The 19,019-nt window shown below is 50.3% G+C and overlaps 1 protein-coding gene across 3 annotated transcripts in view; it reads left to right on the forward strand.

Moving 5' to 3' along the window:
* Nucleotides 1–19,019, forward strand: part of AIFM3 (apoptosis-inducing factor, mitochondrion-associated, 3) — a 29,425-nt gene that overhangs the window by 72 nt on the left and 10,334 nt on the right. For 2 of the 3 annotated variants that reach the window (XM_009083827.1, XM_009083829.1), the window contains exons 2-9: nucleotides 5,603–5,819; nucleotides 8,786–8,895; nucleotides 9,249–9,358; nucleotides 10,256–10,300; nucleotides 11,504–11,600; nucleotides 13,648–13,760; nucleotides 16,372–16,458; nucleotides 17,035–17,126. In XM_009083827.1, coding sequence (XP_009082075.1) covers nucleotides 5,603–5,819; nucleotides 8,786–8,895; nucleotides 9,249–9,358; nucleotides 10,256–10,300; nucleotides 11,504–11,600; nucleotides 13,648–13,760; nucleotides 16,372–16,458; nucleotides 17,035–17,126 — 871 coding nt within the window. Of the gene's footprint in view, nucleotides 1–5,593; nucleotides 5,820–8,785; nucleotides 8,896–9,248; nucleotides 9,359–10,255; nucleotides 10,301–11,503; nucleotides 11,601–13,647; nucleotides 13,761–16,371; nucleotides 16,459–17,034; nucleotides 17,127–19,019 lie in introns of all 3 variants that reach the window. The other variant, XM_009083828.1, reaches the window with a different exon arrangement.

The following is a 19,019-nucleotide window of genomic DNA, read 5'->3' on the forward strand; positions in this document are numbered from 1 at the left end:
GTAGGTCAGCGGTGCGGACGCTGCCCGGGGGAATGTTAATGCTCGGCTCCCGCAGGGAGGATTACTGGGCTCTTAATCCCCCCAAATTCCTTGGCGCTCTCTCTCTCCCAGGCAGGGAGCTGTGGGGGGCTGCAGCGGTGCCAGGGGGGTGTGGGTGGGAGGGAGGGAGGGGAGCTCTGCTTTGTCCCATCTCCTTGTATCTCAGCACCCTCCTGCTTCTGCCTTCTTGTTGTGTGTGGGGCAGAGTTGCCCGCCTTGTGCCCCAGGGTGGGTTTGGGTGACAGTTGTCCCTGCATGGACATGTGGGGCTCCATCACCTTCCTTCTGCTGTAGCTTTGTCACTCACTGGCCAGTCCTTAGTTTTCTTGCTGACCTGGGAAGGAGCAGGACAACCAAGAGGTGCTTTCCCAGTCCCATCACCCAGACCTGGTCCTGGGGCTGCTCTGCTCTCAGGATTTGATTTTCCTGGCAAGGCTTTTCCATGCATGATGCTTCCAGTGGGGAAAGCAGTTGGTAGGCACCTGAACATCAAGGATGCTCCCCTTGCCTGGCTCCCTCCTGCTATGGCTGGGTGAGCTCCCTGCTCTGTGGTTTGGGGCAGGTGGGTGTATGTGTAGTGGGGAAGGGGCTGCTTTGCTGGCTGCACAGACAAACTGGCTGGTTGAGGGGGGTCTGATGTGGAAGTGTCAATGTTCAGCCTTGTTCTGAGCCCCTGCCAGCATGAGCAGGCACAGTATGGTCACCTGGGGTCATCATACCCAGTAGCATCCACGTCACCCCAGTGCAGGACCCAAGGGACTGATGCTGGGGTGTGTGTGGCTTTTTCAATCCAGTCAGCATTGCTGAAGCTGCTGTGAAGGAGAGCTCCCAGTTCCCACCCTGCAGCTTGTTTTGGCCCCTGAAGAGGGAGATGGAGGATGACCTTGTTACCTGCTTGTGCCCCAGCACAAGGGGAATCAGATAGTGGCACTGATGTATCAGGTCAATCAGCATCCATGTGTAACCTTTGTGGATGGAAAACTGGTTTTTGGGGACCTTCCATTGGCAATTTGTCTTCACTGCCTCAGGCATGGAGGATTTCAGGCTGAAGGACTCAAAAGGTCAGAAGGACAATAGAACTGTGACCCACTGAGCATCCATGAGTGAGGTCCCTCATTTATGCAAGGCACAAGGAGAAAAGAAAGGTGGTTTTCTGCCCTTGACCTGTAGCACAATGGTGTTATGAGTCATTGCCAAGGTGATATGGAATTGGACACTGTGCTCTTTAAGTTTTCTTTGTGAAAACCCTGTTTCTATCCTTCCTTGAAATGTTTAAGGAGTGAAAATGCATCCAGGAATCCATAGCCTTTGTTGACTAAACTTGTGACAAACTTTGCTGGCAGCTCCACTTTTTATTGTAGCCCATCAGCAAGGCTCTGTGTAATCTTGGACTGGTGTTGGAACACCAGTGCTCTGCAGGTGTCTTTCCTGAGCTGTGGATTTTCACAGAGAGCATAGCAATGCCAAATAACTGAAAATGTCACCCTGAGACTCACTGCCCACCCACACCCCCCCAGCTCCAGTTTGGATTAGCTGTCTTCAAAGGCTTCAGACAAACCTCCCTCAGTCCCTGGGTAGCTCAGCTCTGACTGCAGGACTTCATCTCGAGGTTATAAAACCAGCAAGTGCAAGGAAGAAAACAGAGGCATTTAGGGATACTGATTGTTCTGGCAAAGTGGTTTCACAGCCATCTTATAGTATTTGCCATTCCTGTTTTGTGTGGGAGCTGTGCACCATCACACTGAATATTGGACTTTCCTATTCCAAAAAACCCACCTATAGCCTGTCTGAATAAAGAGGCAGGACAGAACTGAGCTATTTGCTCCATCGGTGCTGTTTCCACACGAAGGGAATATTTCAGAGGCAGCCTGGAGCCAACAGAATTGGTTCAGACACTTTTTTCAGACACTCATTCACACGAGGTCCTTATCTGCTTCATCTCCTCTCCCAGAGAGACTCTCAGTCCCCCTGAGCACCCTCGAGTTAACCTTGGCACTGCACACACATCACCTTTTGATGAGCAGATCAGTGGTACAAGTGTTTTGAGGGGTGGAAGCCTAAATCCCTAAATAGCTGTGCTGACTGTACTGGTGGCCAGCCCTGAGGTCTGACTGCTGCTGCAGTGCCCGACCCCATCCTGATATTTCAGTGTTTAATTAAGAGCTTACGTTCAAGCAGTGAGTAAGCTGCTGTTATCTCCAGTGCTGCAGTCCCGTGACAGCAGATCCTCGTCTGAAGGCCCAGCTCTCAATCTCTGCAGGATTTTTTTTCCTGGGGTTTGTCTCACTTGCATGATGCATTGGGGATGAGCTGCCAGCTGGCAGCCTGTGTGGGATGGCAGCACCCACAGCCAGGGCAGGATGACGGGTGATGGAACCATCGTGCGCCAGCTCGGTGTGAGCCGTCTCTGCGCCGGGTGTGGGGGAGCAGCTTCACAACATGTTCATTGTGATTATCCTTCTTCTGCTGGGCTCAGGGCTTGATGGTGGGGCAGAGCTGCCTCCCTGCAGCACATGGGGTGTCTAGGGGTGGGCTCTGTGTTCACACAGAGGATGTGTTTCACAGAGAATGTGCCCTCTGCGCAGGGATGTTGCACATTGCTGGAGGTGCCGTTGGATGTGTGTCCTGGGCTTGGTTCTGAGGGTGCCTGCAGTCCTAACTCCTGGTTTTTGAGAGCATCTGGAGAGGGAGAGCAGAGCTAAGCATGTTTGATGTGGTGGCTTTGCTATTAATTCCATAATTTTTAATAGAATCACAGAATGGCTTGGATTGGAAGGGACTGTAAAAGACAATTCCAACCTCTTGCTATGGGCAGGGTCACCTTCCCCTAGACCAGGTTGCTCCAAGCCCCATCCAACCTGGCCTTGAAAGGAGAGGGGAAATGGTCCATAGAAATGTTTTGGAGTCTCTTTGAGACCACCTGAAGTTGCTGTCATTGGGGTTTGCAGTTGTGGCAGTGTGGGCAAGCCCCGGGAATGGTGGAGAGTGCAGCTCGGACAGGGCACAGTGAGCCCCCAAATGTAACCATGGTGGTGGAGTTACTCTGTGCTGACTTTGGAAAAAATAAACCTTGGGAATACAGGTTTCAGGCCAGAGGGACATCCCATTTGGGGCTGGGGGAGGTGAGAAGAAGGAGGAGGAGATGGGGGATAAATGATCAAGGAGAGGCAAGTGGGAGTTTTCTCCCACAGAGGCAAGTGGTGAAGTGTGGGGCCTAAAATAGGAGGGGGGAAGGCTTTATACCTCTTCTTCTTTTCCTTTGGACATTTGTCCAGCAGTGTTGGTGAGCACTGAGCAGGGATGTCTGGGCATGCTGTCACCAGTGCCAGAGACCCGCTGCTTCCTGCATATGTTTTTCTGACTGAGGAAGTAGTGAAATGCTCAGACTTACATTTCCATCTTCATCTCTGCAGGTTCATATGCTTGTGGCTCAGTGAGCAGTCCAGGTGCTCACCGGACCCAAATGTGGTCTGGAAAACAAAGCCCTGGGGCATCAGCCAAGTGAGAGATGGAGGTTGTTCCCTGCAGGGCAAATTGGTATTGATGTCACCGTCACTGTTAGGGCTCAGAGCCATCCACTTTGCCAGTGCCAGCTCGGTCTCATCCTGCCACATGGTCCAGCTCCACAGTCTGGCTGCAAGGATGCATAGCCATGTTCACCCCAGATAAATATCTGATTGAATTCCTATGACATCAGCCTCCTGTTTCTTTGGCCAAAAGTATTTCATTGAGACTGGCATAAATGGGCATTCATTATAGATTCTAACTCTGTCTTGGAAAATCCATGTCTGCTTCTCCCAATGCCATAGGAAGGCAGTGTTTAAGGAGAGCAACCTCTTTGCTGGGTACCTGCAGTAGCTGAGCTGCTTCTCTAGCGCTCCAGGAATAAATCTGCTCATAGCAGTATTTTAATGCACATTGCTGGCCCTGTTAGTTTGCATTAACTCCTGTAGCTGCCACAGCACAGCAGAGGTTGACGTTTTCTTTTGCTTCAGTGTTCATACACAGAAAATTGCTCTCCTGTACCTGTCTGTTAGTGTCCCTGGTGAATTCTGCCCTGGTGAGTGCAGGGATTTGGTACTTTAGCAAAAAGCTGCCCCATCCCCTGTCCTGCTGAGGTGACACAAACAGCAGAAACTCAGAGGACTTCTGAAACAGCCACCTGCCTCCAGCACCTATGGAGTGGCCACACTCTTTTCCCTTCTGAAATGAAGGACCTTCCCCATACCTGTTCTTTCATCACCTCAATGTTCTTGCAATAAGCGATTTGGGACAATGGTTGAGGCTGGGAAGATCCAGCACCCTTCTCTTGCTGCAGGGATTCTTTTCCCCCATCTTTTTGCCTTTCCTTAAGCTGTTTAGTTTGTGAACTTTAATTTTTATCTCCTGTACAGATTTTGATGTTCATGACATTTATAAAATGGGGAAAGCTCAGCAATCTCCTGTGTGCCTGAGACACTTCTCCAGTCTCTAGCACTTCCCCCTGGGCAACTCCCTGGGGGTTATTATTAATATTAATGGCTTTAGCTTTATGAAGTCCCTAGGAGATAAAGTGATGTTTTTCACTTTTATGATGTGAGAGCTCATTGGTGTCTTCCTCTGATGCTGCTGTTCCCAACCTGCCCACCCCAGGCATGGGGCAGTAGGTGGGAGTGCAGGGAGGGTAAGTGTGCACTGCCTTTTGGGGAGCTTGGATGGACATCAAATCACAGGATTGTTTGGGTTGGAAGGACCTTAAATCCCATCTCTTTCCCCCCCCTGCCATGGGTAGGAACAACTTCCACTAGCCCAGGTTGCTCCAAGCCCTGTCCAACCTGGCCTGGAACACTTCCAGGGATGGAACAGACACAGCTTCTCTGAGTAACCTGTGCCAGTGCCTCAGCACCCTCACAGTAACCTCTGCATGTCCTGGTGGCCAAGGTGAACCCCTCTGCTCCCCACCATCCCATGTGTCCCTGGGTTCCCTGGTCCCCAGGACAGGGATGTTTTATTATCAGACCTGTTCAGTGGTGTACACCTGAATAAAACAGACCATCCTAACACTGAAGACTTACTCTGCACCTAAAACCTCATGTGGTAATAATTCTGGGTATTTCTAGTTCCTTATTAATTGGTCTCCATCTAATGAAGCAGCTTTATGCACCATGCAGTGTTGGCTTTCTCTTTCAGTTAACATTACCTACAAACAATTAAAGGGGTTTTTGAAGTCTGTCTGAACCCCAGAGGCCTTGGCATGCCTCACATGGAGCTGCCTGAAGCTGTTTTCCACTAAACAGGACAGAAACTGTGGCTGAGGGGTTGTTTTGCACCAATGACTCATGTCTGCTTGCAAGAATATGTACTTCATGCATGCAAAGTGCCTGATGGAGAAAGAACAGAGGAATAATGGGCTTGGATAATCAAGCTGAGTTTGATGTTAAATGCTTTATCTTCTCAGGCAAGGCAACAAATAATGTCTGTTCTGATGTCTGTCAGCTTCATTCCACATCCAGGGAAGGAGGGAGGGGCAGAAGGGCAGCAAAACCTCTGGCTTCACTTGAATGAAGGTTTCTGTTTGCTCCTGCAGTTGAAGTGAAAATTGAAGTAGTGATCCCTGAGAAGGAGAGGAGCAAGGAGGAGATGTCACCTAACGGGAAGGCCAGTCCCCTGATCTACAAAGTCAATGGCACTGCCAGGCACTACCACCTGGAGGAGCATCCAATTGCCAGCAACCCCTACCACAACCCAAAGGATGTGGTGGAAGCATCTGTGTGTCATGTGAAAGACCTGGAGAATGGACAGTAAGTACCTAAACCTTTTACAGGTGAAACTTGAGAGACCTTATAACCCAAAATGAATGTCTGTATCATTCTTTAGAGGTTCTGGAGATGATAATTCAACTTAGTAAGATCAAATTTCACATCACAACTGACAACTCTTTTTGACCAGAGATTTGCTGTTTCCTGCACAGTCTGTACTGGGACTCACCTCAGAGAGAAGTGATGTTCTGTAGCAGAACTTCTCAAGAGGCTCTGCTCAGCTTGTGTTAACCAACCCTGGCACAGGGTGCCCAGAGCAGCTGTGGCTGCTCCATGCCTGATAGTGTTCCAGGCCAGGTTAGATGGGGCTTGGAGAAACCTGGGCAAGGGGAAAATGTCCCTGCCCATGGCAGTGGATGGAATGAGATGGGCTTTAAGGTCTCTTCTAACCCAAACCATTCTGAGATCCTGTGATTCTATGGATAGATAGACTGACTCTCTGTATAGTAGTATGGTAGATGAAAAGATTTGGAGAGCTCCTGTGGCTCTAGGGAAGCTGAGAGGGAGTTGGCTACAGCCTGTGAGAACATACTTGGCTGCAGGTGGCCATAGCAGGGAGCAACTCAGCTCAAGCCTGGGCTAGGAATTGGCACTGGTTTGGGAACTGAGCTCACACTTCAGTCCCATGTGCATCAGCTGTTGAAACACACTACCAAGTGTGGCAGCAGATGAGCCACCACTAGACATTTTAGGCTGAGAATAGCTGCTTTCTAGCAGACTGAGTCTAACTCAAGAGAGAGCTGCTGTGAGAGGGTCCCACAGCTCATGTAAGCAATGGGCCAGGCCAGAAGAGACCCAGAGGGATTTTCCAGGATGCTTCTCCCAAGGACTGTGCTGGGCAGGAGTGTGTGTGAGCACAGCAGCAGTGCAGGGCACTGGCACGAGGATGTGGACACCTCTGCATTGTATTAGTGGAGCCTGTAAGCACAGAGGGCTCTTTTTCCTCACCCTTTCTGTCTTTCTGGTAGCAGCAGAACCAGTAAGAGATACTGGGGGATAAGCTGGTGCTGCTGTACTTGGAAAACAGCCCCCAGTGCTCCTGCAGCTTTTGAGCAAAGGTCCTTTGCTGGCCAGAGTTGAGTTTTAACCAGTGCTTCCCAAGTGGGAAGTGAAGTGGGGCAACAGGACAAATTCCCAAGTGAGCAAACAGCTCAGAGGAGAGCAGAGCAGTGTAATTCGTCCTCAGGATCGCTCTGGAGTGAGTGCAGGACTGGAGACTTGCAGGTGGCTGTGTGCTGCCCTGAAGACATCAGGTCTTGTTTTTGACTCTCAGCTCACACAGCTCCGAGGGTGAGCTGTAAACTCTTTCACTTATCTTATCTTCCTAGGGAGTTATAGTTGCCATTTAACAGGTTTTATCAGCTGAGGAATGCAGCAGGACTTGTACTACTCAGTTCCTCTCGTGCTGAGGGAAGAACTCCAAGTGCCAAGTGTCCTATATGGGGAGGGAGCAGAGCTGCCCATTTGCCTGGACTAAACAGCTCCTGAGGTCAAGTGTGATGAACTCTGCTGGTTTTCACCCAAGGTGGCAAGGAAATTCGGAAACTGGCAAGGAAATTCGGAAACTGAGCAGTTGTCATTGGACAGTTGATGCAGGTGGAGCAGGCACCTGCCCAAAGTCTTGCCCAAAGTGGGTTTGAAGATGTGGGTAAGGGACCTACAAGGATCATCAGTCCAACTCCTGTCCCTGCACAGGACACCCCAACAGTCCCCCCTGTGCCTGAGAGCGTTGGCCAAACACTCCTTGAGCTCTGTCAGGCTTGGGACTGTGATCACTGCCCTAGGGAGCTGTTCAGTGCTCAAACACCTTCTGGGGGAAGGACCTTTACCTGCTATCCAGCCTAAACTTCCCCTGACACAGCTCCAGCTGTTCCCTCAGGTCCTGTCACTGTCACAGAGAAAAGAGAGGAAGTTGTACACAGTGATGAGGTCTCCCCTCAGTCTCCTCTTGTCCAGACTAAACATACCAAGTGAAGGACCAAGGTCCAACCTCAAACCAATGTCCAACCTGACCTTGAATGTTCCCGGGTTTGGGGCATCCACTACCACTCTGGGCAACCTGGGCCAGTGCCTCACCACCTTCACTGTAAAAACTTATTTCTTATATACAATCTAAACTGATCCTCTTTTGGCCTATCAGCAACTGTGGCTTTCACAGAGCACCTGAACCCCTCCAGAGGAATGGCTTGAGGTTTGTTGGCTCCTGTGCAGAGCAAGGCTGAGCCCAGCAGCACCAGGGAGGTGAAGCCCCTCGTGGCACAGAGCTGGGGACAGCAGCCCAGTGCTGGCAGGAGGTCACTGTGTGAGCTCCACTCTGCAAAAACAGCCAAGAGGTCACACATAGGTGTCTGCTGTCCTGAGGGATAGACAGGAAAAGGTTACCCACATTGTTGACCCTGGGACATGGCCAGGACCAGAGCACAAACCCCTGAGGTGCAGGGAGACAGACTCGAAGGGTCAGAGTCACCTCTCCTGGTTTTCAGCACTGAAATGTTGTGTTTACTTTGAAAGACTGAACACAAGCCCAGCAGGAACCTGCTGAGCTGCTGGAGCCATGGAGGGGCATGGTGTTGCAGCAAACCCAGTTTAGTTTTTTGCTGCTGTTACCTGCTGGAAAGCTTCATCCTGACCCCCTGGACTTGAGGAGAGACTACCAGCTGGTTCCCCAGCACCTGGAGAGGTGCTTTGGGCCACCTCTTGGCACAGTGATGGATGATGATGCTGACACTCAATGTCCTAGCTTGGATGTGTGCCAAGCTGGGAACAGCAGAACCAAAGCTGTCTTGGTGACAAGGAGTGACACACCTGTAGTCACCTGGAGCCAGTGGTGAGCATGTTGAAGGATGTGGGGGGTCTGGTGGGACCAGGGCTGGGAAGCAGGATGAGGGGATGGTGTTCTCTGCCTGGTAGATGCTTTGCCAAGTGTTTTCCGTGCTCCTCCTCTGCAGAATGCGGGAAGTGGACCTGGGCTGTGGGAAGGCTCTGCTCATCAAGGAGGGCGGCGAGTTCCACGCCGTGGGACACAAGTGTCCTCACTATGGGGCTCCACTGGTCAAAGGTCAGTCTGCATCAAATCCTGGGAGGGCACACTGGGACAGGAACACACACCTGTGGACAGTGGTTCTATCCTGGTCAGAGGGCAAGGATACCAGGTGGAGCAGGCAACATTGGAGCTGTGCCTAGAGGCACTGGTGGGCACTGCCATCCAGGGCATTTTAGATGGGATCACTCATACAGGATCCAGGTTGGTCCTAGTTAGCTGAACATGTCCCATGGGCACATTGAGAGAACTTCACTGTGCCCATTCAGGTGCACATGAGCTGCCATGTGTCCTGTGGGAGAGGTGCCATCCCAGGGGACAGGATGCAGCTGCAGGGCAGCACCAACCCTGCTCTGCCATGTTCCTTGCAGGGGTTTTGTCCAAAGGAAGAGTTCGCTGTCCCTGGCATGGAGCTTGTTTCAACATCGGCACAGGTGACATCGAGGACTTTCCTGGCTTGGACAGTTTACCCAGGTTCCAGGTGAGATCCTTGTCCTTGCAGCAGCACAGGAAAACACAGAATCACAGGATGATTTGGCTTCAGAGAGACTTTAAAGCTCATCCCATTCCACCCGCTGCCATGGGCAGGGACACCTTCCACTAGCCTAGGTTGCTCCAAGCCCCATCCAACCTGGCCTGGAACACTCTCAGAGATGGAGCAGCCACAGCTTCTGTGGGCAACCTGTGCCAGTGCCTCAGCACCCTCACAGCCAAGAATTTATTCCCAGCATCCCATCTAACCACTGAACAGTCCCAGCTCACCTCAAGCCCCAGCCTGGATCAGTACTGGGGGATGTCCCAACCCAGGTGCAGCACCTTGCACTTGGCCCCGTTGAGGCTCATGAGGTTCCCATGGGCCCATTACTCCAGCCTGCTCAGGTCCCTGTAGATGGATCCCTTCCCTCTGGAGCATCAGCCACACCACTCAGCTTGTTGTCACCCACAAAATAACTCTGCACTGGGATAAGAAATTCTTTTTATGGCATGGAACAGATGTTTTCCAAGCACGTGCTGGTGTGTCCAGTGGAGAGCAGTGCCTCCCTCAGCTCCTTTCTCCCTGCAGTTCCCTTGCACAGAGCCACGGGCATCAGACACCTCCTGAGAACCTGGGGGTGGAGATGCCCAGTCTGGGAGATCTCTTGAGGAGGACTTGGGTGGGAATAAGAAACCAGCCATGAGCTTGAGAGAGAAATCAGGTTGTGCATCAGTGTATGGTTGACATGAAGCAGGAGATATCCCACAGGCTCAGGCTGGGGTAAGCCCTGCCATGGCCTGAGCTGCTCTCACAGGGACCTGGTGTCATTGCTGCTCTGTTCATTAGCTGTTGTATGAAGGGAGCTCTCTGTCCTGCAAACTACCCCTGTTCTCTCACCCTCAGGTGAAGATTGAGAAGGAGAAGGTGTACATCCGAGCAAGCAAGCAGGTGAGGGGCCACAGGCATCCCCAAATCAAGACCAATGCTTTTGCTTTTTGCTCTACATACATGGGAGTGGTGGGAGGAAATGCTTTCCCTTTGGTCCTCTAGCAGGGAAACTGCCTGGGCATCCATCATGGGTGAACCAAAGGTCCACCTAGCCTTGTCCTGTCTGAGCAACAGCCTGAAGCTGTGAAGGCACAAGTGGAGCAGAGCAGAGGTGTTGTGTCCCACTCCCTCCCAGCCTCTCTGCAGCTGCTGGATACTTGGTTCCAGGTCTTACAGGTGTTTGTCCTGAATTTGTCCTATGTTTCTTTAACCTTAGAGTGATTTTTCATTTAGTTGCCCCATGAAACTTGTCTCTTCCATCAACCTTTTGGCCTTGTCTGAATGTGGCATAGTGATGATGGCCACCTGTGCTCTCTTTTGAGCTCAGACGTCAGCTCCTGCTCATCACAGAATCCCTTGATGGGATGCAGACCAAAGCCTGTTCAGGCCACTGACAACTTTTTTTTTTTTTCCTGGAAAGCCTCTTCTTATTCATACACATATAAGAGACCAAAACATGTGCAAATCCAGAGGCCTAGAGCCCAATGGACCCTTACAGCACTTGGGTTAGATCCATAGAGGTCACCTGAATGGCAGCACTTCAATTCCAGCTGATTTATGTAGGCTGTGATGAGAGGGCTGAGACTGTTCCCTCTACCAGGAGTGGATTTTGGGTTCTGATGGCTGGGAACAGGGTGCTGTGTGGCAGGGCCACAGTGGCACAGGCCCTGGGGTGTGCTCTGGTGGATTGGATAAGTCCATCAGCTTTGACTATCAGAGGTATAAAAGCTCTGCCCAAGTTCAGGATAAAACTCCTGATAGGACTTCTGCATTCTCATCTCACCTGTTGATGCAGAATTGCACCAGGACACACCTAGGCTGCCTTTCCTATTTTGCCCCCTCAGCTCAGTGCACCTGGGTAGATTTGCAGAACATGATGGATTTATTTTCCTTTTGTGCCTTGTAAGGGGTAGTGCACTGGAAGGTGGAATGGTACTTGGACGAGCAGGGGTTTGGAGTCCTCCTTGGGTACAAGGGTGTGGTTGTTCCCTTCCTATCCAAGCTGGTTTATGACACTACCACAGTTGTCCCCATCCCTGTCCCACTGCCCAGGTTAAAGCTGAGAGAAGGTAATGACTTTTCTTCTTGTTGGTGGTGGCACAGGCTCTTCAGACACAGAGGAGGACAAAGATGATGGCAAAGTGCATCTCCTTGAGCAACTACAACCTGAGCAGTACCAATGTACTGATCATTGGTGCAGGTATGAGTGGGACCACCACAGGCTGGAACCATTGTGTGTGTCCCTTCTGGGTGGGAGTGCAGGGAACAGGGTGTCTGTGTGCCATTCACCTCTGTCACCCTTCCTGTGACCCTCCTTGTGCAAAGGGCCAGACCAGAGAGTTTTCCTGAGCCTTTTTGTCCTACACACTGATGGTCCAAAGGTGCCCTGTGCTCTGGTCTGTGGAGCTTTGTCATACCCTTTTACTGCCCTTTGGAGTGGGTACCCTGAACTCTCTTCCCTCTACACCCTTCCCAGTACATCAGCAACCCCTGATTTCCACAGCTAATGAGTGTAAAGTCCTCTCAGGTGTCCCTGTGATGTGGATACACCTTTTTCTCTTGGGCCTTGCATATCTCAGTCTCATCCCATTGCCGCTCCAAAGTTCTCACCTCAAGGTGCTTCTCCAAAGATCAGTTCTTGCATCTTCCCAGCAAATATCAAATCACTGACAAAACCAGCAAAGCTGCCAAGTTATCTTTTCTCTCCTCTTGTCCCAACTCCATTTGTCTATTGCCATTTTTGTGAAAAGCCTGATGGGGTGAATTCCATCTACCAAGTTTCTGGGATGGGTTGGACACCAAGGCTGGACCATGTTGTGGGGAAATGGAGGGTGGAAGGAGGGCAAGAGCTGTTGGACCTGGGCCTAGGAGGGAATGGCTGCTCCTGGCACATGGGTTGTTCTTGCTTGATTACAATCCTCAGGTCACTAGATCCAACTGTGGAAATTGGGATCATCTAAGTTGTATCTCACAGCCTGAGCAGAGGGGAAAACCAGCCTGGCTAGCTTTCCCCTTCCTGCTGGGTGACATTTTTCCCTTCCTTGTGCCCCTGCTGTTTGCTGACTGAAGGCCAGGGTGGGACATTGCTGCTCCCTGAGGTCAGCTGGAATGTTCTGGTGTGCAGCAGGGCTGGACAGTCATCAAAATCCTCAGCGAGGTCACTCTGCATGCAACATTAGTTGTTACTGGAGGAACTTTCTCAGGCTTTACCAGCGAAATTTACAGATCTATTAAAGACCAAAGTCTGTTCTGGTGGATGGGAAAGAAGATTTCAAAGCTGGAGTTGTGAGGAAGAAGTGTTGAGAAGAGACCGCAGTGAAGCCCAAGATCAGCCATGCCCAGCAGAGCTGAGGGCAATAGATTTCAGTGCCTCACTCATGTGAGAATCATCTTGGCATCAGTGCAGCATCAGCCCTGGCTCAACATACTGAGCATAGGGTGTCCACCAACCAGTCCCATCTTCCACTGTCCCTGCCTCCATCAACAGGATGGACCATGATACTGTCCAGGTCCATCTTCTCATTGGTGTTACAGAAACTGTGGCCCTAAAAACACTCCTCATTGAGTGACGTTTCTTTGGCTGAGAAGAGGCTCAGAACTTCTCACCTCTCTGGTCTCATGAGCTTGCCAGGGAAGAAGGGTTGTCTGGCAGCTTTTTGTTTGATTTAGCCTGGGTTTTTTTCTTCAGTAATTGAAACAAGCAAACAAAAACCCCTTAAAAAAATGGCATGGAAAATGCTTTGCAGTGAGTCACACAACCACGGAGAAGGAAGGGCTCCCTGCCCCCTGTTCTTGGTCATAAATTCACCAGGAGCTGTGTGTACAGAAGGAAGGCTGCAAGACTCTTCCCCACTTGGGGAGTACAAGGGTCTGAGCAGCTGCCTGTGGCCCTGAGAGGTGTGTAAGCATCTCACACACTCCTCAGGTGTGCTCCTTCAGGGGACACAGTTTAGGGCCAGGCAAGAGGACTAATGGTTGGACTTGATGATCTTAATGGTTGGACTGGCTGATCTTAGAGGTCTCTTCCAGCCCTGATGATTCTGTGATTCATGTCATGCTCTACAGAGAGAGGATCCTTCCTCCTGCCTGGGGCATCCACCCTGACTGGCTTCCCATGCTGTTTGACTTGGGAAAGGCTGTGAAGTGAGGCCAGGGCTGGTGGAGGTGGTGATTTGGGAGTCAGCCCCAGTGGGTTTATGTTCAGACCTCTCATCCACATGGCTAACATTGGTCTCCTTCTCTCTTAGGGGCAGCTGGGCTGGTCTGTGCAGAGACTTTGCGCCAGGAGGGTTTCTCTGACCGGATCGTGATGTGCACGATGGACAGACATTTGCCCTATGACAGACCAAAGCTCAGTAAGGTTTGTATCACTCTGGGCATGCCACATTCCTACCCAGTTTTAAAATTTCCTCTAGGACCTTTCCCCACTGTTATTCACTGGTTCTGCTTCCTTATCCATCCTGTCCCTGTTTGCCCTGGAATTTTCATTTCTGTTGGTGACTGAAATATGAAACACTGAAGAGGAGTTGTTAATACTCTGAACTGAGAGTTCCCCAGCATGGAAACAAGAGAATTCTTCCATGAGAGGCCAGTGAGGCACTGGCACAGGTTGCCCAGAGAATCTGTGGCTGGCCCAAACCTGGAAGGATTCTAATGCCTAAAGTGGCTCCAAGAGAGCTGCAGAGGGACTTGGAATGAGGGTCTGGAGGAACAGGACAAGGAGAAATGGCTTCCCACTGCCAGAGGGCAGAGCTAGATGGGATATTGGGAAGGAATTGTTCCCTGTGAGGGTGCTGAGGCACTGGCACATGTCGTCCAGAGCTGCTGTGGCTGCTCCATCCCTGGGAGTGTTCCAGGCCAGGTTGGATGGGGCTTGGAGCAACATGGTCACATCTCATTTGCTTTTTGCATTCCAATTTGTAGACACAGGTTGATCTTCTAATCACATTTTTGGCTGCTGATTCCTGAGCCTTCCTCAGCTCAGGCTGGACAGCAGCATTTGACCTTGGGCATCACATGAGGTGAACTATGTATTGCCCTTCATGCCAGGGATGGTACTCCATGGGGGCTGGTACTCTGCAATCACAGCATCTAACTCTGCTTCCAGCACCCAAAAAAGGGATTTCCAAAGGAAGGCAAATATACAAATGACTTTTTTGAGAGCATTCAGGCTATTTCTGTGCTTAGGCAAGCCCTGCCTGAGGTGAGGAGCAGCTGGCTGAAACCTACATCCAAGTGTCACAGAGGTCGTGCTGGGGAAGCTCAGTGAAGCTCACAGTCCCTGCCCCAGCCAGGCAGCTCTCCCACACACTTATCCCCATGTGTGAGCCTTAGACTGGCTTTTATTCTCTCCCTTAAATAGTAAGAACATTTCACATGCCACAGATGTTGTACATGGTTTGTTAAACCCTCCACTAAAACCCTCTGGCTGTGGTTGTACTTTAGGAAGGTGCACAAAGCCCATGGAAGAGAAGGGAGAATTTGGGGTACAAGCTAGGGGAAAAAAAGGATTTTTCTTAATCCTGTTGTGATTAACCCTGTACAGGGTCACCAGAGGAGGAGCATGTGAAGCTGCAAGCAGCAAACTTCTTGCTCTCTGAAGCTGCAGCCCCTTCTTCTGTCCTGCTGAGTACCTGTTATCAGTCTGCCCCCAGGTCCTGCTGGACCTCTTTGTCCCCTTTGGGCCATGACCTGCTCCCTGGTGTGTTGCCACACCTCCATTGCTGTTTCTGGAGTCCCAAACAGCAGCAAAACCCGTGTATGCACTGCTCTGTGCTGCCCTCCCTGCACACAGCAGGACACAGTGGGGTCAGGTGTTCCTCTCTAAATGTGGAGCATTTAAAGAATTTGCAGTAAAACCTGTATGTCCCTGCCCCTGCCTCGAGTCCTGTGCCACAGGTCTCTCCTGAGCACAGCATTGTCTGAACTCACAGCCAGGGAATGTTTGGCAAGGCTCATCCCAGCCCCTGACCAAAACACCTCCAGGGAGAAGCATCTTGCACATCCATCCCTGTGGGCAGATGGGGAAGACATTCCTACATCCCTTGTCCCTCCTAGGTCAAGCCTGTGTGGTATGGGTAGATGCTGCTGCTCATCTATGCCCTCCCTGCTGTGCTGCAGGCAGGGAGGGATGCCCTGGAGCAGGGAGCAACCTGCACATCCAGCAGATCACTTGATGCTTAGCTTGTCCTCAGCCTAAATCTGAGCTTGTGGCCACAGAATCAGGAAGGCAGATGAACTTGGGCTTAACATTGCATGTAAAGATGATGTACAGCTCACCCCACTGAGCAGGAAAATCTGGGAAGAGCAAGAACCTTTACCTTGCTGCTGAAGATGAGCAGATATGGGCCCCATGCCACTGCTTCAGCTTTTGAGGGAACTTGTGCTGCATAACTTGGGTGTGTTTGAAAGTGTGTCCTGATGTGCTCATGCTGACTGTTCTTATTGCTCTTCTGGCTTCCATTGCCCTCGTAACTGGTCATTTTCCAAGTAATCCCAGAATAGCTTGGGTTGAAAGAGACTTTCAAAGGTTATCCAGTCCACCACCCTGCCATGGACAGGGACACCTTCCACTAGCCCAGGTTGCTCCAAGCCCTGTCCAACCTGACTTGGAATACTTCCAGGGGTGGGACAGCCACAACTTCTCTGGGCAAACTGTGCTAGTGCCTCTGCACCCTCATTGTAAAATGAGGCTTTTCTCATGCTCCTGTAAACCTGAAGCACTTGCTGTGGTCCTGCCTCAGCCAGTGAGTGTCAGCCTCATGCTGAGAAGAGAAGGAACCGGAGTCCAGACCTTCTCTTGTGATGACTTTTGCTTGAACAGCCTTTGATTCCAGCCCTGTAGAGCCACTCCCTTAACCTGGGCCACAAGTGCTGACTTCAGACCACCACTGACTTATGTTGGTTCCAGCCATTTCTCCCCTCACCCGTTCAGCCCACAGCAGCTGACAGAAAAATGTCTTTATTTGCAGTCCATGGATTCCCACCCAGAGCAGATTGCCCTGCGCCCCAAGGAGTTCTTCTGCACCTATGACATAGAAGTCCTGACTGAAATGCAGGTAAGGAGAGTCCTGTGTGTACCTGCAGGCTGTCTTCTGCTCCAAGGCTGTATTTAGGGACTGTGGCAGCTCTCTCTGTTCTTGCCTCACTGGATGCCATTGCAGAAGCATTGGGACTTCCCCAGCCCCTGCTTTGTGCCCCAGAATGCAAGTAGGGCTGTTCAAAACACAGTTAATGCAATGCTCCCATGGCATGAAGGACACCCTGTGTGTGCCCATCTGTGGTGTCCATCCATGGTGGCCATCATATCTCACCTACCATTTGGCAGCATCCTCACATGGATCTGGGGTGACCAGTTGCCCTCTGATTTGGATAACCAGCCTTCAAGCAGTGATGGCTTAAACATTTCTTCTCATCATTTTATTTATGAGACCTTAATGGATTTGTGAAAAGGCAGCTAGGAATACTTAAGGTCTGGCTTGGCCAAACTGTGGGCAGAGGGGACTAAAACTAACAGACTAACTTAAACTAAGACTAACACAGTGTACTAAGACCTGCCAAACAACTTGTTTGGCTTGGAAGCTCAGTGAACCTCTGGGATTTCATCCCTTAACATTATTTAGTAATGATTTCAGGTTGCTGCTGTGGATATCAAGAGCAAGATAGCTGTGTTCAAGGATGGGTTCAAGATGGAATACAACAAGCTGCTGATAGCAACAGGAAACACGTAAGTTATGGGTGAACATTTTAAAGACCATGAGAAACTGTTTCATCTGAGAACATGAGGAACTTGTGCCTGAGGATAAGGGGTGAAATAGAGCCAGGACATTTGGACATTGAATTTGTTTGCAAGTGTTTGTGGAAAAGACAAGGAGCACCAAAGATATTGGATATGTCTGTACATCTATATATCTACATCTGTATGTATATATCATCATATATTATAGACTCACAGGATGGTTTGGGGTTGATGGGACCTTAAAGCTGTCTTTGTCTGCCATGGGCACACATGGGCTTTGTCTTCCACTAGCACAGGTTGCTCCAAGTCCCATCCAACACAGCCTGGAGCACTCCCAGGGATGGGTCCAGGACCTTGAACCTATTTTGTTTGACAAAAGCCTCCAAAGTAGAAGTATCCTATTTTTGTTTTGGAGCTCATTTTTTGCCACATTGCTCTTCTTTTCACCCCTCAGTAATACTCAACCCTGACAACCCTCGGAATTTCCATCTTTCATTTCCTGACAGCCTTTAAGATCCTTCTCAGCAGTTAAAGCTTAACACTTTGCTGTTTCAGCTCTAATTAGGGGTTGCTGTTGCCCTAGTCTAACAGACCTTTCGGGAGTCTTGCTCCCAGAATAAGAGTTTTCAGGACAGAACCTGGTCCAGCTGTAGGGAAGGGCAGTGTTGATATTCTGGAACACAGAGCATGACCCCAGACTGACATTATCCCTTGCACCCTGGAAGTAGTGGGTCAGTTTGTTTTCAATAGGAGGTTTTTTTAATTGGTGCTTTACATTGAAAATGAAGCATTTTGGCTCTGCTTCCTTGTACTTCTTCCACCAAGCCCTAAAATGAAGTAGGAGAAATGTAGCCCCTGCATAATTTATCACCCAGGGAAGGAATGCTGCAGAACAGCTGGAGTAGGGACTGGTTTGGAACCCTGTGTGACACTGGTCACAGCCACAGCCCCAGCAGGTGTGAAACACCAGCCAAAACACCATCAGCACCAGCCACTGATTAGGTTCAAGAGAGGCTTAAGCCTTTGTCAATGATTTCATAGAATCATAGAACCATCAAGGTTGGAAGAGACCTTTAAGACCATCAAGTCCAACCAGTGACCTGTCTCTGCTGTAACCCCTAAACCCTAAACCATATCCTCCAGGGCCAGATCCAGACACCTCTTAAACACCTCCAGGGATGTGCCATGAAAGTTTCAAATTCTCATGCACAAGTTCCAGCTACTCTGGGTAAATGTTTCTTAAGGTATCTGAATTATTTAGGATCACCTGTCCCATTTCCAGATGTGAGTCAAGTATGAGGGGACAAACGTTTAAAAAATATATTGGACTCCAGTAAGTGTCTGGGGAGGACACAATTAAGCCGCTACAGATCAGCAGTTTGTCCACAGGAATGGAGAGTGTAGAGCCTTATCAAACTTTCAATCTCTGCCTCCAAAGAGCTGTCTGGATGACAGTGAGTGTTCTGTGTCCCTTTAGGCTGCTGAAAATATTACAACCTGACAGCAGTTTAGCACAGGCTTGTAAAGCTGAGTCTGTCCTGTGCTGTGCTGCCCCAAAAGGGAGCTCTCCCAGTCCTGCAGGTACACCAGTGCACTATGGGGTCTGACACTCCACCGCTGTCTACCAGCACTTGGCTTTGCTGTGTTATGTTTTCAGCCCAGAGAAAGACAGAAAAAGGCAAGTTCAGGATGCTTCTGGAGCCCCAGAAGGAACATCTGCAGTCCTGAGTGTTACCTCAGGGTCAAAAAAGGTACCTGTATCACAGAATCCCAAAATGGGTCAGGTTGGAAGGGACCACAGTGGATTATCTAGAACCACCTCCTGCTCAGGCAGGGCCATTCCAGAGCACATGGCTCAGGATTGCGTCCTGATGGTTCTGG

The sequence above is a fragment of the Acanthisitta chloris genome, unplaced genomic scaffold, assembly GCF_000695815.1.
Source record: "Acanthisitta chloris isolate BGI_N310 unplaced genomic scaffold, ASM69581v1 scaffold3811, whole genome shotgun sequence".
Lineage (NCBI taxonomy): Eukaryota > Metazoa > Chordata > Aves > Passeriformes > Acanthisittidae > Acanthisitta > Acanthisitta chloris.